Genomic DNA, 23259 nt, shown 5'->3' on the forward strand with positions numbered 1-23259 from the left:
AAAGAAATAAAGCACAGTGGAAATTGGTTCGCTTCTGGAAGACTGAATTGGTGTGGATGCTGGTTTTTCAATAAGTGCCCTGTTAAGTCAAATTTATTTATACAGCCCTTAATCACAAGTCTCAAAGAAGGGATTCATAGGCCTATGGTTGACAAATATTATCGACATCCCCTAATCTAAAGTCCAGGGTGTGAATCGCTTTTCATACCGAAAGTCAGCTGGGATAGGCTCCAACTCAATGTTACCCTACTTAGGACAAACGTAGAAAATGGATGGATGAGGTGCTTTGTGTCCTGTAAATTCAAAACTTTCGTAACAAGTGTAGTTCCTGTGCTTTTGACCTTGTGAATAAATCCCCTGGATGCTATTTTAAAGTCCAAAAAACACTTTATTAAGAACGTCAATACACTAATTTCCAACATTCACTTTCTTTTTTTCTTTTACAGAATTATTTTCAGATATAAACATATTTTTTTTTAGTTCAACTATAATACAGTCAGTGGGAGTAAAAATGAACCGGGTTGCTGCACAACAGCGAAGGAGCTCCCACCCAATGTTTTTCAAAACATTTCCTTCTGGTGTGTTAACTTCAACTTGGTCTATTAGGTCCTTAAATAGAAAGAGCTTTGAATGTCTCTCTGTAACATACTGAACCCATGTGGTGCTGCCAGAGTGGTGTCTAATGCTTAGTCCCGTCCTTGACGGCGTATAGTGCCCGTAAAGTCTGTGCCACTTTGTTTGTCAACTTTTGTCCGCTTGTTAAGGAGATTTTCTTATAAATAATGTCCGACTCCTTGATGTTGTCCAACCAAGGCACCTTTTTGCGACCGTCCCTTTTCTTGGCCACAGCCCAGGGCCCGGAGTAGGAACCGGACATCCAGTGTATGCTGTAGCCACTTTTGGTCTTCTGCACCACCTTGGCGATCTGCGGCCTGTCTTTGTATTTGGGACAGCAGATGGCCACCACGTCCCTCACGTCCACGCTCTCGTTCATGTGGCCTGAATCCTCCGCCGAGTCGTCACCTCGGCGTGACTTCTGCTGCGGGTAAACAAAGAAGATGTCAGAGGCTCTTTGGCTTTTTACAGCGAATTAAGTGATATGTGCATTTTTTTTCATATGGAGGCAAAACAACAAATCTCAGATAACACAGGATTTAAGATTATTTCTTACCGCCGGGGGGTCTTCATCCTCGCTCTCCTCCTCCTCAGACTCAATCGGCGCCGTGTGATTGTTGTGGTTGTGGTTTCGGGGTTTGGGGCCCTGGAGCAGCGAAGTAATTGCTTTGTTTCTGGCGTTGGCGCTTGCCTCGCCCTCCTCTTCCTCTTCTTCGCGGTCAAGGTGATCCATCAGCACTTTGAACTATGACAGAAACGCATCGTCAGTCAAATTTCATAACTAGCCCCTGACACAAAATCTAAATGTAGATATAATGACTTGATTGAAGCAGAAGAAGAGAATGAGTTATCAGAAACAAATTCTTACGTGTAAGTACTGTTTGACGATAGACTTCCTGGTCTCGTGGCTGATGTCAGTGCTGGACATGCCAACCTTCAGAAAGTCCAGAGTCTGGCGAGGGTTGAAGTGCACCTTGGATTTCCTGTTCACTGTCTTGTCGTACACCTTGGCCGATTCCGTCGGTGAGTATTTCTGGATTTTGCTGTCAGAAATACAAAATATTTTGAGCTGGAGCGCTACCACAGTGGTTGATAAAAATCTATTTTTTTTGTATTGTATAACAGATTTTTTTTTTTTCATCAGGGTTTACTTAAAATATTAATCAGGATTGAAATATTTTTCTAAAGACTTTCCATCCATGCGTTTTCTACAGCAATTGTCTTCTATATTTTTACATTTAATTTTTTCCCCTTTGAAATTAAATCATTTTATTGGGCTTGATTTAAATCAATCTACAAGCCTGACTACCGCAGAGGGTTTCGTGGGATATTCCAGTGCTGGCCCTACCTACCTGTCTGAGAAGCCATATAAATTCTTGAGATGTTGTTTGAGCATGAGCAGCAGTAAGATTCCCTGCGACGCCAGGGAAAAGTCCAGAAGAGGCTTCGGGTCCTCGGGGAGGCGGGCCATCACCACGTCCTCATCATCCATGTCTGACTCAGATTGCGCCTGGACCATTTCCACCTTCTCGTCCTCCTCGCTGCTGCTGCTGCTGCTACTACTGCTGCTGCTACTGCTGCTGCTGGATCGGCTACTGCTCTCCTCGCTGTCGTCAGAGCTGTCTCGCTTCTTCCGAGGCTTTGTCTTCTTCTTCTTCTTCTTTTTCTTCTTCTTCTTTATCTTCTTCGGCCGTGGAATTGGTCCTTTTCTTAAAGACTGCACAGGGAGCAAAGTGGGGATGAAACTGCTTAGCCATAAAACACCATCATGAATTTGAATTGAATTATCGGGAACACATTTTGCATGATGTATATATGCTTCTTTTCACTTAAAGATCGTGAGGGAGAGCTTGCTAGGCTAACGACAGTATTCCTAACTACCATTTGAATTTGTGCCATGATAATCGTGATCATTTTCACAGCACATCATCATTTCAGCTTGAGAGAAAAGCTACACGAAACAAAAGCAAAATGCGACACATTGAGCTGGACGAACTTTGCTCACCTCTTTAAAAGACTGCAGCAGGTTGCTACCAGAGACGGACAGAGTGATATCAACGTGGTGCATGATGAAAAGCGGCTCTTCCTGAGTCTGGAACGGGAAGCAGGCCAAGTTGTCCGCCACGAATAGCAGCAAGTTGATCTCGGCTCTCTGATGAGGGCAAAGAAAACATCCATTCATTAACCTGCAGGAGAGCTTGGGAAATTAATCAATATAATGGAGCAATGTCTACCGATAACTATAATATAGTAAGCAAAAGCTAAGAAAAATAACTAACTAAAGTTGGAAAAACTTTTTCGTTAACGTAATAAAAAAAAATGCTTTAAAAAATGCTTTAAAAAAATTATAATTTTTATTTTTTTTCCCATATTGCAGCCTGCAAGGAGGATAAATTCCATTATCATCAGAAATAAAATGTGGGGGAAAAATATTTTACGGCAATATAGCCCAGCCCGACCCAGCAATCCAATTCTTAACACTGTATACTACGTACAGAGCTGTCGTCAAACATGTTGAGCAGAGAAATGAGAAAGGCTCGTCGATGTTGGCGGTTCCCCCGGACCAAAGTAAACAGATGAGCGCAGAGGGCCGTGTCAATGTCGTGGTGACGGAAGCCTCGGAGGATCGTGACCGTGGATCCCACGATGGCCCGCTGGATCTGATAGGACAACTTCAGCCCCGCTACGGCTTTCATCTGTCAGTTCACAAACCCACAGTTAGTCAAGGAACAGCTGCTCTTCTAGTCATGAGCACATTGGCCTCACAGTTGAGTTTTGAGCTTGAATCGTGACTCAGGCCCTCCAGTTTGTAACCCAAAAATATGTATATCGGGACCCTCATAAACCAATGACCCCCTATAATTACTTGGTACACTTTGTAAAATGTAAGGGCAACTTACATGGATAAAGCCTGAATATTTCTTGTCAATATCCACCAGCTGCTGATCAGCCTTGTTCTTCATGGTTGGCTCGGGGTCGGTTCCCATGGCAATCAAATAGGGCACGCACTAGAAAAAAGAAGAAAAAAAATTGTTAATGGAAAAGGAGTCAACTTATCCCCGTCAGACCCAGAGATGATTGCATGTCTAAACCAATAAAAATGCAACACTCTGGATCATAGCTAACCGATCACAATCGCAAGTCGATTTGCATGATGTTCATGTTAAAAATGTGACATATAAGCTGTAAGGTTACAAACACGTTACAGCCATATTATCCTGGCGTCCACTGTAACAAATAAAAACATGAGATAACCCCAAATTCCAAAGGTCTGAAGGGGTTAAGGGTCCACTTTGGTGTCAAGTGTGCCGGAGTAGAAAAAATCATAGCATAATTAATATATCAATAACAATCCCTATGGTGTTTTTCCACTTTTAAATTCATCCTAGGATCCAGATGGAGCCTCCTATTGACACCCCTGGTTTATGTTGTGTAAGGCTTGAGATGGAAGTACCTGCACAGGGTGGATGAGGCCCTGGCTGAGCGTCAGCGTGATGACGCTCAGAGCAAAGTGGCGCACTGTGGACTGCGTGTGCAGGAAGGAGTCCAGCACTTGCTTCAAATAGATCTGAATGATGGAGCTGCTCATGCCCGACGAGATGTCGCCCATCTCTTTTAGATCCTCCTGTTTGGCCTTTTCCTTCCCTGAGTCGACAAAAACAAAAACATCAACGTGATCAGACAAATGGTTCAGACAGCGGGAAGCAGCGAAGGATTCATTGAACTCACAGTCACGGTCGGCCTCCAGCATTCGCGAGTCCTCCTCCTGCAGATATGTCTGCATGTTTTTAAGCACCTGGATCTTCAGACCGACCAGATTGTGCTCGTCGGACAGGGTGCTGTTGTAGAGAATCTTCACGTCCGGCACGAACATCAGCTCGGGATGCATGATGAACTGGAAGCCTTGAAGTGACAGAAATCATGTAACTACTGAGGGTGGGGATTGAAGAGAATATATAGTAAGTGTGTTAAAATGCACTAATATACCTAAACCAATCAAGGCCTTGACCTGGACCTCCTCATCTTTGTGAGTTGTAAAATACAGAAGAAGTTCCAAGACTTTGTCCTTGATGATGAGCTAGAAGAAATAACAGTTTTTGTAAAAAATTCAGTTCAAATTTTACATTGAACTTCATATTCACTGCATTAGTTATGTTATGCTGTTAGAACTGCAAACTGGTCAAAACCCCCCACCCCCCCCCCACACACACACACTTTTTTTTGGTAAATCTAAATCATCTATTGTAAACTCGAAGCAGACAATGTACATGTAAACAACAAAACGAGGGAAGCTGCTGATAGGGTGTGCGTGATTCTAATAAGGGCACTAAAATAATGACTTGACTTTGAACATTTGTCTTTTTGTCCCAAATGCATATTTTGTCATTATTTTTGTAATTTCTCTCTCTCTCCCTCTGTCTGTCTGTCTCTGGTGATAGAGTGGCTATCTCCCAACCTGAATCCTTGAGTAGTTTTTTTTATTATTAAATAAACTGGCATATGCACTCAAAACTCTTCTTGTAAAAAAAAAAAAAAAAAAAACGTTACTATTTTTTTTTCAAGTAAATACTACTCTTTTTTTCTTTTCTTTTTCTTTTTTACAGTGTGCATGGTGAAGTTGGTATCCTACCTTGCTAGCACCCTTGAACTCCTCTTGGTCAAAGTCAAAGTGTCGACACAATGCACCGACCGTGAAGAGCGAGCGCAGCAGCGTGGGCTTGTTCGTCACCAAGGTGGGGCTGTTGGGGTCCTCCTGGTGTTGAGCCTTGAGTTTGACCAGGGCGCCTACAATTTGAGGAAGGAGAAATCTTATTCACCTAACAGCAAAGTACAAGCTTAAATTGAAACGTCCATTAAGAATGACTGAGTGCAGTAGCCACTCTTGGGTTCACGCTAAAGAGGAAATACTATGGGAAAGTGCAAATTGTTTGTAATACCTCACACACAATTTTCCTTGTGGTCTTTTGACCAAAGCATGCCACAGACACGTTATTAAGACACCTAATTTTAAATTGTTGGAGAAAAAAAAAAGCATAATATGTCCTCTTTAAAGCTACGGGTAATAGCCTTACCATAGAAACGATTGAAACAAGCCCAAACAAACTTGTAGTTGTGTGTGACCTTGTTTACCACAGCACCGAGACAGCTTACGCAGTGCTGCACAACCTGAGAAGCAGACCACACAAAGTGACATGAGCACCAGCTTTACACCGACCACGAATGTTGCAAATGAAACAGACCATCATTCCATATTTGATGATGAGCTTCATGAGGTCTTCTTCTAAGGTGGTGAGGAAATTCTCACTGGGATTGTCTATCAGAGGCACGACCAGCTCCAGGATCTTGGCCACGTTGCAAATGATCATGAGGTCATTCTGATTCTGCAAAAAATACAGTACCAGAGCCAGTTGTTATTCGTGCCTCTAGAGGGCGCTGAAGTACAATAAATCAGCGGCAGTTGATCCTTACGTTGCACTTGGCGGTCAAGTGGGGCTGCATGGTCATGGCGTGTTTGACCATCAGCTGCGGTCGGATCTTGCTGAACAGGTACAGCGTGGTGACGCATGCCACCAGGCGACCGGAGTTGACGTCTTTGTCCTCACACTCTGAGGCACACACACAAAATAAAGACACGGTGATATTTTAAAAATATATGTATTTGTTTAATAGATTAAATACATCGCTTATAAAAAAATAAATAATATACATATACAATGATAACATACACTTATTTTATTTAAAAAAAAAACATACCATACAAAAGTTTGTGGCCACTTAGCCACATCCTTATTATTGAAATAAAAAATATTAATTTTGTTAAAATAATAAGAATGTAATCAGTAATACAGTCATTTGGTGGTACCTCGGCTTACAAGTTTTTCGTTGATACGAGCAGTCGCTTAGCCGATTCTTTGTCTTGACTTGAGAACAAAAAGAAAATAACGAGCGCTAAATGGTGGCAGTGAACTTCACAACAAGCAACACGTAGTGAACAATTTTTCCCAAAAAAAAAAGAGACAAGCGTGCTTGCTTACAGCAGTTTATTGCCACTCCCGGTTGAAGTTTAAACGTAAAACAAACACACATGTTATAGATTTCACCAAACCACTGAACTTACAAAAGTCAGCTAACTTAATGGGGAAGACCACCCAAATATGTTCTTGACTATAATATAGCGTTTGTGGAATCGGTATTAAGCAACAAATCCACCCGATTTAAGCCATCCCAGGGAGCGGCCATTTTGCCACTTGCTGTCGACTGAAAATGACATCACAGTTACTTATGGCTCAGGTAGCAACCAATCATGGCTCAGCTTCAGAGAACAACTTATGAAGCAAAAACAATTCAATTTGTCTATTTACCTGCGACTGACTCCTCAGATTTCACAATGTGCTCCACCAGATTGTCCACCAGTTGACTGCAGGCCTTCTTAGCAGGTTTGTACGAAGCGGCTTCTTCTGATTTAAGAAGCTAAAAAATAAAATAAAAAAAAGGTGAAGGATATACAGTTTTAAAAAAAGGGACCATAAATCGCAGATATGGATAATCACATCCAATTTAAAAGCTTACGTTTTGGAGGAGTTGCTCAAACCAATCGTAGCCGGAATCTTTACACGCAAGCACCTGCGATGACAAGAAAGTAAAGGATCCTACATATGCATAAACATATTGCACGTACTCAACTAAATCACACACTACATACCACATCTGTGATGTTTAGGATTTTTCTGATCATGGCGTCTTTGTCATGACTGGGTGTGGGTGTGAACCAAATTTTCTGGAAGGTCTCATTCACCAGTTTCTGCAGGATCAAATAGTAAATAAAGTTGAATAAAACTAAATAAAGCCCGCAGAAGAAGGTTTTGACTTAAACAAACCTTGATCCCCTCCTCGTCGTTGACCCTTCGGATCATCTTGACACACATCTCGGTGATCTTGTGGAAGTCTGGCAGCTCCAAACAAATATCCCTCAGGATCTTAATAACTCTCTTCCTCACGCTGATACCCGTGTCCTATTGTGGACAAAACAAAACAGGTCCGTTAAACTGGATTCAATCCAATTCTCTAGTAAATATGGGAATAGCGGCATAATTGTGAACAACACTAAATTTCCCCGTGGTTTGGATGCTCGCTGTGCAATGTATCGTTTTAATAGTTTAGTTACCAATATCCTCTCGATAAGCATGTCGTAGTACTGCTCGATGAGCTCGGGCCGACTGAGCACAAAACGTCCGACGAGCTCCACAGCAGCCTCACGTACGCTGGTGGAGTTGTCCATTAAGCGGCCGTGAACGCCACGCTGCATGTCGGACTGAAGAACAAGAATAATGGAAATCAGTTCGGTGTTATGAATATGCAAAAACTATAATATGGCAAAGTCTCACCCTTGCTAAAATACTCGGGTCCACAGCCACAACTTCAGACAGACACTTCATGGCTTTAGTTCTGACTGCGATGGCGCTCTCACCGAGCACTCTCAGGATCTGCAAAAGACAGAAAGCGTTTGCGACGAGCCAATCAGATCGGTGTAAAGTCTACTACACACTAGTGTATAAGAGCAGTCAGAAAACACATCGATTTTTTTTTCATTGTCATGTGTGAGGTCGCTTAGTAATAAGTTTGTATTTTTGACTACTTTACCTGTGATAAATAAATGTCAAAACTCTGTGAGAACGGCCTCATAGAGGCTAGGTATCGGACAATCAAACAGGAGTCCCTGTAGTCGAGTGCGTCAGAGCTGATCCTAAAATAAATATGAGAGCGCGCCGATTAATCATAGAATAACGTGAAGGATGACTGATCCATAATGGCAGAGTGTTTTTACCTGGTGTGAGAGTTTCTGATAACCTTGCGCAAGAACTTCTTTCGCATCTCGGCCCTCTGCACAATCTCCTCTGAGGAGTCAAAGTTGTTGGCGGCATATGAAGCTTTTGGGTCGTCGTCGTCATCGTGCGACTTCATCGCCTTGTCCACCTCGCTCGTGATGTCCCTGTACCACTGGGCGATGTAGAAATTCCTGGCAAACTGTGTGAAAGCACAGTGCCGGCAGTGAGTGAAAGTCCAGTTATGAGCTGAGCGGACTGATTACGCATACTCACCACGAGAGAGGGATCGACTTCACTGCTCTCCTCGATGTAACACAGCAGGGCCCTCTGGAGTTGCTGCGTCTCATCATTACCGTGAGACTGCAAAGATGATGATTAGTCCGGCGTTAAGATGAATCACTTTACCGATAAACCATGATAACTTTTCAAATGTTTACTATCCCAATTTAAGATTTGAATTATTGTATTTTGAGTCATTTTTTTTCTCCTGTTTGAAGAGTCACATTGAGCTAAGGCTGGGCGATATGGCCAAAAAATATCATCTCGATTTTTTTCAGTCATTCATTCAGGATGATTACGATTATAATTGATTTTAATCCAGTAAACCCAACAAACGTTTACTTAAATGTTTCATTTATTCAAAATTTATTCCAGTGCAAAATGTTGAATTTGAATTTTGAATTGAATTTCAATCAGTTCAATCAGTTTATCAGTTTTAACATTCATAGTTTGAGCTTAAATGCCACCATTAAGTAGTTGGTAGCTATTGTAAACATGTCTTGTAAACCACCCATCCAGCATTCTGCCACTTGTGGATAATTACAATTTACAATAACATCTGGATGTAACAGAACATAAGAACAATAGCTTTTAATAATCCAGAAGACAAAATTCGATTTATTGCCCAGCCCTACATAGAACTAAAAAGACCAGCTTTTTTTTTTTCAGTACCTCTTTAAGGATGCGGTCAATGGCCTTTTGGTCCATCTTGCTATTAACAGCGTCTTTACGCAGGCGAGAAGCGACGGTGCCAAGGTAATCCAGCGACGCCACCCGCAGCGCCATCTCTGTCTGCTTGTTACTAAACTGGTGCACCTGGAGGACGGGAAAAAAAAGAAAGAGATAATGTAACAAAAGAGGCTATTTTGCGGAAAATGTGTGATTCAACGGTGGGAATGACATCGCTTACCAAGAGGCGACCCAGCAAACTGAGTAGCAGTTCGGCAGCGGGCCACTCGGGTTTGTTGACAGTGGACAGGAGGTCATGGACAAAGTTCTCAAATAGAGGCCTGTAGTCATCCTCTCCCTGCTTACTGCCACACCTGACAAAAACGCACACAGCGGTCAGGTTAATATTCCAATGCAGTGTGTTCCAATTCATACCTACCACATAGATTGGCCAAAGGTTAGTAAAAACTTCTTTTTAGACTTGCATGACATGGACTTACTTCTTGAGAAACACTGACAGGAAATTCTGAGCAGTCCTCATGGCAGTCTCATAGGAATTGGTGATGAGGACGTCTTTGTCCACCTGCAAGAAGCAAATAAACACTGAACTATGGAAAGCAATGACAGATATTTGTATTCATCTACGGATGTTTCTTGCTGCCCACCTTCTTATTGTGCTCGTCTTCTCCATCTTTTGTGGATGGCAGCTGCACCACGCACTGGATGAGCTGAAGAACCAAGGCGGTGACCATCTGGATCTGCTTGCCACCTCCATGATCGCTGCTGTTTAATCTGCGAGACGCATTAAGACAGGGGCATTTAGATGGCCGTCCATTCACTGGAGTCTTCTTCATCTATTGGCTTACCTGAAATTTCGTAGGTTGCGTTTACTGGACGGCAGCCTGGCCATAGAGTTGAAGATCTCTTCAAGAATGAGCTGCCTGTGCTTCCTGTAGCGGGAGAACACCTGGAGAGGAGACAATGGGACATATTATGGAAAATTTACTTTTTAATGGCTTGTATACAAATAGTGGGTGTCTGGAGTGCCTGCCTGCCCACCCCTCAAGTGTGAAATTAATTTGTCATATTATGTGTGGTCTGTGGTCAAATGTCTCTAGAGTATACTGTAAACAAAACAAAAACTAAAAAAAAGTAATATAGGGCTGCTGGATTATGAAGAAAATATTCATCACGATTTGGACGATCATTTCAAAGAAGAAAATGTTTAAACGCAAACATTTGTAAGACAAATTAAATTATTTGCAACAATTATGCAAGTTCCTTCTAGATGAAACAAAATGTATTAAATTAGTTATTTTAAAAAGGTGCAAATATAATTTTACAAAGAGAGTTTTGAGTACATTTTACCAGTTTATTAAAAAAAAAAAGAAAAGTTCCTCAGGCGTTGAGGAATGACCTTCAGCTTGGGAGACAGCCACTCTACCACCTGAGCCATACCACTTTTTCTGTTTGCCACTGTACTGCATTGCTGGTGTGTCCAAAATGAGACCAGAAACGGGTCTCTAGGATTCCGCCGTCAATATACTGACGCACAGCAGGAGCGGCATTGCTCTGGTGATAGAGTGGCTGTCTTCCACATGTATTTTTTTATAAACTGGTCAAATGTACTCAAAACTCTCCTTGTAAAATGTACTTAGAATTTCCTGAGTGAAAAAACGTTACTAGTTTTTTTCAAGTAAATAATACTCTTTTTTGCTATTTTTTATTTTTTTGTGACAGACGACTTTCCTTTCTCACATGAAGATTTTTAGTCGGAACTATTGATTATTACTATTACTGGGACAAATCCACAATTAAACAATTAACACGCCAAAGGATAATCTAGAAGGACAATCATGTAAAACATAAAATAGTCGTGCATTTGTCGTTGCAAAACTACAGTAAGTCACACTTACCGCAGTCACCAATGCGATGGCACACAATTGCAGCTCGCTGACATTTTCCACAAAGAATGGCGTGATGCCAAGGGTGGACACCTACATGAGAAATGGGCAACGAGCATAAATCAGACGACATTGACGATCAGATACTTTTCATCATGAAAGAAACATGAGCACAGATGGAGAGTCTCACCTGGAGAATGGTGTTGTCGGTGAGAAGCTGGACCTCCACCAACTCCGAAAGGTTGCTGATGATGTCGCACACTTTGCCGTAGAGCTGGAGCACCGTCTTCTGTTTATGGCCTGAGCTTTTTGCTTTCTTCCCTTTGGAATTATGCCCTTGGGTAAGGAAGTACAAGTACACAATCAAAGAGTTTTAATGTACTTGTAAAAATACCCAAGTGGTTGATTATTTTATTTGATGACGGATATACTGACCTCCGTGGTAATCCAACCTGTAAGTGGGGTCGTATTTGGGGTACAAGGAGTTCTGCATGTGGAACTTGGTATACTGCAGCACTCGCTCGATGACGTCTTCGATGAAAACCACCTTGGGCACGCGCGGCGACGTCATGATGTTGAGCACTGTCAGGCAGGCGTCGGCCGACTTTGTCACCCGCTCTAAGATGAGGTCACGCCACAGCCGCTCCTCATCCATGGAGTCGTTACCCTTCAATACAATACGACTCAAATTACAAATAGCTATACTGTTAGTCTAGTCCAATTCCTAATTGTCTTTTTTTGTGTAGTTTTACCAAAATATAGTTATATAAATTGAATAGAGTCATAGTAATTACAAAACATTTTACAAAGATGTTGAAAGACCAAAAAGACCCAAGTATAAACTGCATACTGATAACATCAGCCTGATAACTTACATGGTTCATTAATGTGGACAGTTTGACACTGTCCTGGATGTTCTTCTCCAGTACGTTCATAAATTTCACCAATTTCTGAGATGAAAACTGTGGACAAGAAGCAAATGCAAATTAACTTAAGTATCACAACAAAGACACTGGGACATACTCCTCTTACCTTATAAAGGATGCCCATGTCTTTAATCTTTGCCGAATCGTTTCCTAACTCACTCAGCTGGTGCTTTCCCAGCAACAGTTCCTCTGGGATTTCATCATCACCGTCGTCATCTGAAAGAGGGCAAGTACAAAAAAAAAGTATAATGCTAATCCTTTTTACAAAACAGAACAAAAGTACAGTGCATGGTCTGAGGCTACAGTTAACAGCGAAAATCCGCAAATAATTGACGGCCCTTTAAAAAGGTTTATAATTGCCTATAGCTGCCACAAAATGAATGCAAAGCACTCACTTTTCTATGAGACAAAATTATTCTATATAGTCTTAATTTTAATCACTTCAATAGGGGCATTAATCGGTCACAGAAATGTTCTATTTATAGTACAGGAATAGTGAGGATCCACTGTACAGCTAAGTCAGCTTTGTTTACCTGCAGCAGTGAGGTCCACATCCTCCAAACTCTCCAGGATGTTGTCCACACTGGCTGCGAATCTCTTGAACGTGGATGTGTCCATCAAATCTGCGGCATAAATTTGAAAATTCCAAATTAAAATATTCCAAATTAAAACATTTAAGATTTAAACGAATACATACCCTCAGGTCGCATCTTTTCGTACGACTTTCTCTCTTTATGTTTTTTCTTCATTTTTTTGGCCACTGAACAAAAATAGCCACAAGAATAGTTTATTAGCATACAAAATAAACACAAACAAAACATTTGATCACAAACAAGTGACTCACCATCACCGTCGCTTTCGTCCGAGTTCCAGGCCTGTGGACGACCTTTTTTTGACTCGCACTTCCACGACTTGTCCTGAGCTTTCTTTCGCTTTTTCCTCATCACTAAAACCCCCAACCCAAAAAAACAAGAGCGGTCAATTCTATGTGATGACTTGGTGAAGTGTGCATCATTGTGTTTTTGCTATTAAGTCCTATTATTTCATTACACTTGGAAATGATTACCCTCATTGTCTGAGATGCCACTGCCGCCGTCACCATCAGCTTCTTGCTCCTCTCCATCAGAGTCAGCAGTATACTTTGGAGTTTTACTTACCATACTGTGCCGCCGCTTGGCACTAAATGACATCTCTGCAAGGGCAAAAAGTGAAAGATCAGTCAGTCAGAGTAAAGCCAGAAGGCCAGAGCTGAAATCCATACCTCTCGATTTGTGACCAGAAGACCACTTCGGCGACTTGTACGTTTCCTTGAGTTCCTTCTTGATGCTTCGTATGTTGTCAACGTTCAGCCGACGCATCATCACAATGGCTTTCGGGCCTTTGCTGAGGTTTTCGACCAGCGATTTCCTCTCCAGCAGAACACGAGGTTCTTTCCAGACATCAACCAAGTCGCCCGAGACGGTGGGGAATTTATCGACAATCTCCCGTTTCACTTTCGGTATCACGAAGTTCTTCAGCGCTCCCGAATTTCCCCCCAGCAAGTATGAGGGAAATTCGCAGTTTTTACTTTCATTGTCGCCTTTCCTCTCTTTTTTATTTTGCGGGGATGGAAAACTGGATTTGTCTGTCCTTTCGCGGCCGCTGTGGTCATTGGAGTGTCTACTGCCATCATGCCTGATTTTGTGATCCTTGTCCTGTTTGGGCATCCCATCTTGAGACTGGTCACGTTTGTTGCTGTTTAGCATCAACGCTTTGTGTTTCTTGGCCTTGTCTTCCCTGACTCTTTCTTTGCCTTCAACCGTCTCTCGTTCCCGGTCTTTATCCCTATTTCGTTCCTTTTCCGCACTTTTGTCTTTTTCTTTATCCCGCTCCTTCTCTTTTAATCGGTCTTTATCCCTATCTGGATCCTTATTTCGCTCCTTCTCCATAGTTTTGTCTTTTTCTTTATCCCGCTCCTTCTCTTTTAATCGGTCTTTATCCCTATCTGGATCCTTATTTCGCTCCTTCTCCATAGTTTTGTCTTTTTCTTTATCCCGCTCCTTCTCTTTTAATCGGTCTTTATCCCTATCTGGATCCTTATTTCGCTCCTTCTCCATAGTTTTGTCTTTTTCTTTATCCCGCTCTTTCTCTTTTAATCGGTCTTTATCCCTATCTGGATCCTTATTTCGCGCTTTCTCCTTCAATCGATCTTTCTCCTTCTCCTGGTCCTTCTCCTTTAATCGATCTTTCTCCTTATCTGGATCCCTATTTCGCTCTTTCTCCTTTGATCGATCTTTCTCCTTCTCCTTTGATCGATCTTTCTCCCTATCTTGCTCCTTATCTCGCTCTTTCTCCTTTAATCGATCGTCATCCCTATCTAACTCCTTATCCCGCTCTTTCTCCTTAGATCGAACTTTCTCCCTAACTCTGTCCTTTTCTTTTACTCGGTCTTTACCTTGATTCTTATCCTTCCCTCGATCTCTTTCCCTATCCTTTTCCCTATCTCTGGTTTTGTCCCCATCCACCTCCTTCTCTCTATCTTTATCCTTATTCCTGTCTGTATCCTTTTGCCTAATTTTGTTTTTATCTCTTATCTTATCCCTGTCTCTCTCTTTTTCCTTATCCACGTCTTGGTCTTTGTCCTTCTCTTTTTCTCTACTCCTATCTTTTTCCATGTCATGATCTTTAGTCCTCTTCTTCTCCCTGCCCTTGTCTTCGTTATGACAACCGGCGTTCCATTCGGCCTTGCTGGAGGTTTTTAAGGTCTCGGGTTGACAGTGACCATTGTCGTTCTTTTCCTCCCTGTACCAAGACCCTAGATTCCTATTCTGCTTATCCCTTGGCGAGTCTTCACGCATTCCGTCCGACTTGCCGCCGTCTTCTCTGTGTCTGGACTCCCGCAGGTTTTCCTTCTTCTCCTTCGGACGGATATCCTTCTCAAAGTCATCAACCTGCTGCTCGGTAACAGTCAGTTGGCAGGCATTGTCTTTCTCTCCTTCCATCTCGGAACTGAACCGCAGGATGTGCTCGTCGCACAGCTGCTTGGCCTCCAGCACCACGATGGGCTGCCGTAATCCTCGGCCGGCCTGCTGCAGATCGATGCTGACCATCAGAGCGGGACGACCGGAACCGTTACTCGCCGCATTTTTCTTCTTGGGCGTCATCTGGTTACCGCCGTTGCCGCCTTGTACGGCGAAACCGTCACTCAGGTCGACTCCCGGTTCCTGAGGATATGAGTCTTGCTTGCGTTTTTTCAGTGGTTTGTCTGCAAAATGACAACATGCAGCTTAGTATATGAAATGTCAGTGATAAATAAAATACAACTACCCACTGAGTTGTGCTGCATAAGGCCTAACTGATACCTTTATCTTGGACTTCCTTGGACCATCGTTCTCTCTCGCTGACAGAATCTCGTTCTGTCCTCTCGATCTCTGCCAGAGCGTCGATGTCGGCCTCGGCTTCATCCAAAAGCACCACCGCGGAGACGGCAGCGGTCTCGTTCGGCTGGAACGGGGCCTGTTGACAGTTTGCCGGCTCCTCTGCAGCAAACTTGCATGGCGAGTCCTGGTCAGAGTTCGGCAAGGGGTTTTTACTGTTCGTCAGGCACGCTTGCTGCTCCGCGTCCATCCTGGGAGAATGCTCTTCGTACTGTTCTTTGTCTACGTTCTTCACTCTGGACAGTTTTAACGTCAGCCTGGCGGAGTCTTTCACCGGCGTGCTCACGATGTCGTACAATGCGTTTTTCTCCACGTGATCGCTGCCCGCCTTGCTCCTTTGCTTCTTCTTTTTTCGCTCGGACGAGGAAAGCAGCATGTTGGGACCCGCGCTGGGAGGAACGTCAGAAGGAGGTGACTGCATTATGAGCAGCGGTCTGGACCCTATTGAGGCACAGGAGTGGAGTGGTTCAAAACGGACAAAACAAAAACATGACCCATACAGTTACCAAAAGTAGGAATGGATTCATATCATGTATCATTAATTTAGAAAAAATTATAAAGATAATGTATTCAATGGGAGGTCAGCCACTGTTGGGAGGTCAGAGGTTCCACTGTATTTTGTATACTCGCTAGTGGTTTCTATGGCTACGTACATTTAGATGGTTCTTCGCTCTCGTCCGGGGAACACACAGATTGTGGTGACTTGACTGGAAACAAGGCGGCCATCATGGAGTGCTCATTTTCCTGCCATTACAAGACGTTATTTGTGATTGACTTTTTTTTTATGTATCTCAGCATAAAAAAAACGAGCAATAAGAATTATTAACTGATTAAAATATATAGAACCAACTGTTTCATATTTATCAAATTAAATGAAATTTTATGATCTAGTTTAGTTTAAATTAGCTCAAAGAATGTACAAAGTACACAACAACCTACTTTGCCACAATATTCAGAAGTTGTTTGAAATTAGAGAGTGGCTATGATTTAAGGGGTACAAGTGTGATTACGCTACAAGATTAAAGACACAATCTTTCATGAGTAAACGTGCATATTTAAAAGTCATTACGAAAAGAAAGTCATACATTTTCCTGAGTTCCTGTATATAATTTTGATCTTGAACATTTCCGACATTTATCTTGAAAATATGATTTTTTTTCTTAAAATCTTAAAACTTCAATCTCAAAAGCATACAATATTTTATGACAAAAATATCCAAATTTTTGATTAAAAAAAACAACAGAAATTATTAAATAAATCTTTTTATCTCTAAAATATACAATTTGTCAAAAATTATGCTTTTTTGTTTTGTTTTTTTGGCCTGACATGGAATTTAATTCTCGTAGTATTACGAATTTCATTTTATAAATACACAATTTTTAACCCCCCCTCCCCTCCCAGATATATCAAATTTTACAGTTTCATAATTTGGGCATTAATCTTGAAAATAAAAACCTTTATTCTCAGAAATTACGTTTTACCTTATTGTAAAAAAAAAAAAAAAACTTTGCCTGGACTATACACAACTTTTTATCTCAAAAATATACAACTCTATTCTCACATAATTAAAACTATAAAGCAGAAAGCATATGATTTTATTCTCAAAATATTAATTACCGGTAACACAATTTTCTAATGTAATTTTCTTCCAGGGTGGCCTTAATGCTCCCTCAATAATGTCATCTGTTATAAGGCTTTGTTTTTATACCTCATTTCCAAGTCTGTGCGCAATGTTGACATAGTCGTCATCCGAGCCTGGTTTGGCGTGATGATTAGATGCGTTACTTGATAGCTGTCCCGACACCTTGTTATGGAGATTCCTAATAGTACCGCCACCTGGAACCAAAAGTGAATCGCATTGCCAGTGAGTTATGTGTAACGACCGATACACCGTGTCTATTCTCACAAGGATGGGGCGAGCTACCTTGCTGCGTCTGCTGGTGTTGAGAGTAACTGGGCGGACTGTATTGCATGTAATCAGCAGGACTCTGAGGAGTATATGGACTGGGAATGGGGCTGTTTGAATGCTGCTGCTGTGATATGAACCGAGTTCCGGACCCGGACTGTGGCGAGCTGAAGCATCTGAGAAGTAGTACAAAATAATTTTAGTTAAAAAAAATAAAATAATAATAATACGAATAAAAAAAAAGTCATAGATTACGGTGTATCCACATCTCCGCTATCTTACCCAGAAGTGACTGGAGACTGCTGATAATTTGGTGCTGGACTCCTGTGCACCTGGTTTGGAGAAATCTTATACTGTGGTACCGCTGGTTGCTGGATTACACCTAAAGGAAATTGGAGGGACAAAAAGTTATCAACAATATCTGCACAATAACTCTAAAAAAACAACCAAAAATCGGCAAAATAATGGCTTCAAAGAGTTATGTAGCATTGTAATATTTTGGCGAGAGAACTGGGACTAGTTGCTAGCCAAATGCATGACCCATGTAGACAAATGACGCTTACATCTATGAGCAGTTTAGAGTCTTCAATGAATCTAAAGCCAAATATCAGATTTTCGCACTACACTTTATAAATGTCGACTGCATGGTCGTACTTTTGTCCCGGAAGATTTTGGGGTTTCTGGACAGCAGTGCTTGTAGGAGCACGGGCATGTCTCCCTCGGGCTCATCGTTCCCCAAGTTGTCCTTCAGCTCTCTGTGGAGCACACAAAAAGAACACAACAGTCACACATTGTAGATGACCACTGGCAACAAGTGACTGAATGTTGTGACCATTGCGAGATCACAAAACAGAATAATCATTGTTAGTATTACCATTGTCATAACATTTCAGTCTACTTATACCTCACACAGTTACCATTAACACCACTACAATGCACTTCAATTTAGAACCAATGCACTACTATATCTGATATTTTACACCTCAATAGTACACACTGGCACAGATACAGGATTATCTGGATTCACTCCACACAGAGTGAAATATTTCATCATCTTATTTTTTATTTTGATTATCACAGTTGTGGGTTTAATAAATCTATACAATATATATATATATTTTTTTAAATAAATTGACCTTTTAACCAATATATGCCAACTCAATGAACCTTAAAATGTGATATGCAGGCTCCCTCACTGCATGGAATATGTTTTGGGTTTTTTTGCTTGAGGAAAAATTAATAATGGCACCTTTTCAGTCAACATTTAGAGAACGGTTGCCGTTTCCTAACTGCTAGCAAGATATTTCTAACTGTCATTTTTAGAATGGTTATCTTCTGCATATACTCAAATGACAATTAATAATGCAAAAAATGTAACTTAAAACACTGCATGTACATTTAACAAAGTTTTAATGCATAGAGGGGGCCCTCGGTAAAAGTCAGTTTCAGCAGATGACATTTTAGGCCTTATTTTCATGCCCAGCCATGCCAAATCTTGAGCAAATTGTAGTACAGTACAGTATAAATATTATAGTAATTGAGAAGCACCTGTAATAATGAATACAGTCCAGTCCACCCCCGCTAATAGTGGGGGGTAGGGACTGGGCCGGCCCGTGAATAATAAAAATCTGCGCATAATTGACGCCAATTGAAAACCAATGGCAAAAAATGTATTCTTTTTTTTTTTTATACCTAAAACATTCTACAAAAAACATTACGTTTTCCATGAAAACCTGGGCTAAAATGGATGATAACACCCCACAAAATGCACCCTCCCCCCAAAAATATTTGTTAAAATTTGAAGAAGAAAAAAAAAGCAAATCCGCGGGTGACGAACCGCAACTAAGTGGGGGTCGAATGTAATTCCAAATATAATTTGGACCAGGGAATGGCTTGCGTTCTGCTGCCGCACGTTCATCCCAGTTATACAGTATTTGGCATCCGATACCCTTCTACAAACCAGTAATACCAGCCCACCTCCTACAACAGGAGATACTCACATGTGTTCTGTGGACACCTGGTTGAGGCCGTGCGCCAGCTGAGTTACCAGATTGTCGTCACGACACACCAACAGGCCGCTGACCTCTTCGGAGATTCGTCCATTGTAGAGCAGACTCTTGGCAGTGGTAGCAGGGAGAGGTGATGGCAGTGGAAGTTGGTTCAACACTATGAAGGTTTGGGAGGATTACGAGAGGGTATGATTTAAGGCAATGGAAAACGTCACGTTACATAGATCAATCAGCCAATAGGACAAAGAATCACTGCCTAAGTAACTGTTGTTTTAACTTTTAAGTAGGTACACTTTATTTGACTTTTGGGTGCAATAAATTCTAATTCAATCATTATGAAGTACTTTTTTGATGTTCCTGTATTTACGCACCGTTGATGTAACTGTGCATAACGTCACAGTGGCTTAAAATAAAATACAATAAAATAGTTGTCGTGTTTTTGATGAATATTTTAAATGTTGTTGTTTTAAAGTCAAAAATTGTGCACGACTGTTCACAAGTTAGTCAGTCAATTTTTAGACCAGTGGTTCTTAACCTGGGTTCAATCAAACCACAGTGGTTTGGTCAGTCAGTCTCAGGTGGGTCAGCGGAGGTTAAGTCACACAAGTGTGTGTGTGACCACAAACTTCTGAATGGTATTGTGCTGTAATCTCTGTCTAACTGAGTCATAAAACATAATAAAATTGTTAATAGGAAAGTAGTAATTGATATTTTTTAAATTCAAATTAGCTGTGAGTCATTCATTTTCAAGGGTTATTTATGATTTAGATGAATTTGAAATGATATGAAAGTGTTTTGAGATCATAATTTGGGGTACATTTAGATTTCAAATGGTTAACTTAATATAGGTGATTATAAACATTTTTCAGGCTGAAGCTTCCATCACTCATTTGTGCTTGGTCCCTAACCCCCGCAAAAAAATCAAGGGTTCGCTGCCCATTGAAAAAAGACCACAGATACTCATTAAATGCCACTTTAGAAAGAGACGTCAGTGCACTTACGGTCCGTCAGGCTTGCGATTCCGGCGAGAGTAGTGATAGGAACATGAGGCATATCACCATTCATACTGAAGATGAGGTCAAAATGCTGCTCGATATCACCAAGGGGCTTCCCGTTCCTCACATCTCCAAAATGCTGGGGGGGGGGAAGGACATTTAAAAAAAATTAGAGGCTTTTTAGAGGAAGTGGCACAAACGGATAAAGAGGTGTTACAGGTGTGCAGACAACAAAACTTCTACTACATTCAACTCAGCCAACAACTGCAACACATTTACATCTGCTTTAATGCGTACTATTTAATAATACAGTGATGCCTTGAGATACAAGTTTAAATTGTCCCTTGACCACACTCGTAACTTAAAACAATTTAATCTCAAATCATCTTTGCTCAGTTGAAATGAATGGAAACACCATTCATACAACAAATTAGATCACAACTTCCTGTGAGTTTATAAACTTTGTGTTCAACTAAACAGGCCCAGATTTCACACTGACAAAGTCGATTTGTGAGTAAATAGGGTTTATGTGCAACAAAACTTCCGCATCCGGTGGTGTGCCCTGAAATTTTTCCAATGTATAACTTGCCAGGTTGACACTTGCGAATGATAATTAGCGACTCAATGACAGCTATATGTCAGAAATGTATAAAGTTGTTTAGGAAATTTTTTTGTTTGTTGTGTGTGTGTTTTTCTAACTCTATAAGCATGTTGAACTCTGTAAGAATACTGTAATATAGTAATTCAGTGTCTAACAATATGGAATTCAGGAGTGACTTATGTAGAGTAGTAATAACAACAAAAAAGTGTGCAACGTGACTTTACAAACACTGTGTATTATTAGAGTATTACTATTGTTATTATTCATGTTATTTCTACGGTGTAAGTGTGTGGAGGCCTTCCAAGCTAGCCTGCTTGGTAACTTCCATGTCTGGCCCAGAAGGTGCTGCTATCACAAGCGTTTCCATCCTTCTTATAAGCTCCAGTGAGCCTCCTTCCACAAAACACAAACTTACAGCCACGTAGTTTCCCGCACATATTATGTGTATAACGAGAAGTGAACGGAATTGTGTCTCTGTGTCTCGCGTTAGCTTAGCATGGCCGTGCTAACAACAAAACAAGAAAGGATGGCCAATCCACCAAACCATGTCTCAAATCCTGCCTTTTGTTACGCCGTCACACTAAAGGCTTTTTTTCCGGGGGACGCTCCGAGCCCACAATAGCGACATTACTTCACCTTGACGCCGCTTGTCAGTGCGTAACGAGTTCGTTATTGTGCCTTAAATGTTGTAGTAAACGTATAATACAAGCGGCGCCCGTAAAAGTAAGTCAGGGGTTAGCCGGCTAGCAACATACTGGAGATGTAGCTTTGCTAGCTGGCTAGGTCTAGCCGTAAGTTGCGTCCCCCCGGCACCGGATCGGAACCAGCTAGCCGCCTTAGCCGCGCGTTTTCTCGGCCAGGCTACGGTGGGTGTCTCGGGGGTTTTCACCTCGCTCGCTCGGCGGTGGCCTTCAACGTCGCATCTCCACCTCCTCACAAAAACCTGGTGTCTCTCGCCAGAGGAGGAAGCATAACCCCGAACCGACCGCTAGGGAGGAAGGGGGTACAAAAGCACAAAATCACCGCCCGGGAGCTTCCCCCGTCTGGCAGTGGCGAGGAGCGACCGTCCAAAGGGCCGCCAGGTGTACACGATGAGGCGGCCTCCGCGGGGTGGCGATGGAGCCCGTGTATGTGTATATATTTAAATCCGGACGTATTATTTACCTCGGGATGTGATGAGAAATAAGTGGCTCCGTTGGAGGAGGAGGAGGAGGTGGTGGAGGTAGAGGTGGCGGCGGAGGGGCAGGGGGAGGAGCAGCAGCAGTAGGATGGCAGCTGGAGAGGGGGACTCTAGCTCCCTCTCGGTCCCGCCGTCCAAACAGCTCATCCAGGGGTGGGTCGGTGGGTATTGGGTGGTGGTGGGGGGGTCTGTCTTCAGTATTTGTGGTTACCTTATGCACCTGTAAAAATGCACGCCAGTCCAAACTGCGAACACATTAATACATGTACTGTTCACATGCAAATTATTTGTTAAATCCATTTTGTCTTCCTGTTCTGTCATATTCATACATCATCCACCTACCTATCTATCTATCTTCTTCCAGCTCTCCATCATCCCTACCTTTACCTACCTATCTAGCCATCTATTTCTCTATATCTACCTACCTACCTACACCCTAAAAACAGATTGGTCAAATAAAAAAAGAAAATAAAAAAAGAACAATCTAGCTGGTAGGTTATGTGTCTGTCTGACAGATCATTTGGTTAAAACAACCACTCTAGAATGGTAGGTGTTTTCAACCAATATTGGTGATTGGGCCAACTGATACAAATTGTTCATTTTGACCAAGATATTGGTTCGAAGCTGACATTTTACCACTGATTGTCACACTCATTCTCCGCATTTGACCCATCCCCTGAGGGAGCGGTGAAGAACTGGAAGGCTAAATATCAGATATGAACAAATTGAGCTGTTTTTGTTGTCAGTCTTGTCATCATTATTATATTTGTCCAAGCTAATGTACCTTCAGCTGTACCGGATATTTAAAACAAACAAGAAACTGAAAAACTAATAATTTTTCCCATGACTACAGTATACGTTTATCGATCCATTGATAATTCTATCATCGCAGCTGTGTTTTTTTCCATCAGTCTCCACTTGATGGGGCTACTG

The 23259-nt window shown here is 41.8% G+C and overlaps 1 protein-coding gene across 4 annotated transcripts; it reads right to left on the minus strand.

Moving 5' to 3' along the window:
* Positions 1 to 75: 75 nt before the first annotated feature.
* On the minus strand, positions 76 to 22463 carry LOC147161669 (nipped-B-like protein B). 4 transcript variants are annotated; one of them, XM_086096589.1, is made up of 48 exons: positions 22311 to 22451; positions 22036 to 22134; positions 20552 to 20684; positions 19542 to 19707; positions 18196 to 18296; positions 17824 to 17923; positions 17560 to 17717; positions 17344 to 17471; positions 16289 to 16379; positions 15561 to 16076; positions 13481 to 15463; positions 13286 to 13411; positions 13064 to 13165; positions 12917 to 12979; positions 12753 to 12842; positions 12326 to 12435; positions 12169 to 12255; positions 11729 to 11960; positions 11484 to 11629; positions 11306 to 11386; positions 10256 to 10356; positions 10055 to 10181; positions 9890 to 9972; positions 9631 to 9763; positions 9393 to 9536; positions 8715 to 8801; positions 8441 to 8640; positions 8257 to 8359; positions 8001 to 8099; positions 7781 to 7927; positions 7494 to 7628; positions 7319 to 7417; positions 7186 to 7239; positions 6978 to 7086; positions 6085 to 6221; positions 5856 to 5996; positions 5688 to 5781; positions 5246 to 5400; positions 4603 to 4693; positions 4345 to 4518; positions 4070 to 4260; positions 3516 to 3623; positions 3111 to 3311; positions 2621 to 2767; positions 1968 to 2332; positions 1484 to 1658; positions 1172 to 1360; positions 76 to 1039 (listed from the first exon to the last, which is right to left on the minus strand). In XM_086096589.1, the coding sequence occupies exons 3-48, from the start codon at positions 20613 to 20615 to the stop codon at positions 680 to 682; spliced, it is 8493 nt and encodes a 2830-aa protein (XP_085952715.1). In that variant the 5' UTR covers positions 20616 to 20684; positions 22036 to 22134; positions 22311 to 22451; the 3' UTR covers positions 76 to 679. The 4 variants fall into 4 exon arrangements, with proteins under 4 accessions (XP_085952715.1, XP_085952716.1, XP_085952718.1 ...); XM_086096590.1 differs by lacking the exon at positions 22036 to 22134 and having other exon boundaries at positions 22311 to 22463; XM_086096592.1 differs by having other exon boundaries at positions 76 to 1036; positions 22036 to 22438.
* Between the last annotated feature and the right edge of the window lie 796 nt (positions 22464 to 23259).

The sequence above is a fragment of the Leptonotus elevatus genome, chromosome 15 (genome assembly GCF_054856555.1).
Source record: "Leptonotus elevatus isolate MCC_2025b chromosome 15, RoL_Lele_1.0, whole genome shotgun sequence".
Classification (NCBI taxonomy): domain Eukaryota; kingdom Metazoa; phylum Chordata; class Actinopteri; order Syngnathiformes; family Syngnathidae; genus Leptonotus; species Leptonotus elevatus.

Bases quoted from the DNA above. Each gene is read 5' to 3' on its own strand.
- LOC147161669 (XM_086096590.1), bottom strand. From the start codon at position 20,615: ATGAATGGTGATATGCCTCATGTTCCTATCACTACTCTCGCCGGAATC. The intron at 17,718-17,823 runs GTAAGATAGCGG...ACTACTTCTCAG, and splicing joins CAGTCTCCAGTCACTTCTGG to ATGCTTCAGCTCGCCACAGT. The intron at 8,100-8,256 runs GTAAAGTAGTCA...TGTCTTTTGCAG, and splicing joins TTGACATTTATTTATCACAG to ATCCTGAGAGTGCTCGGTGA.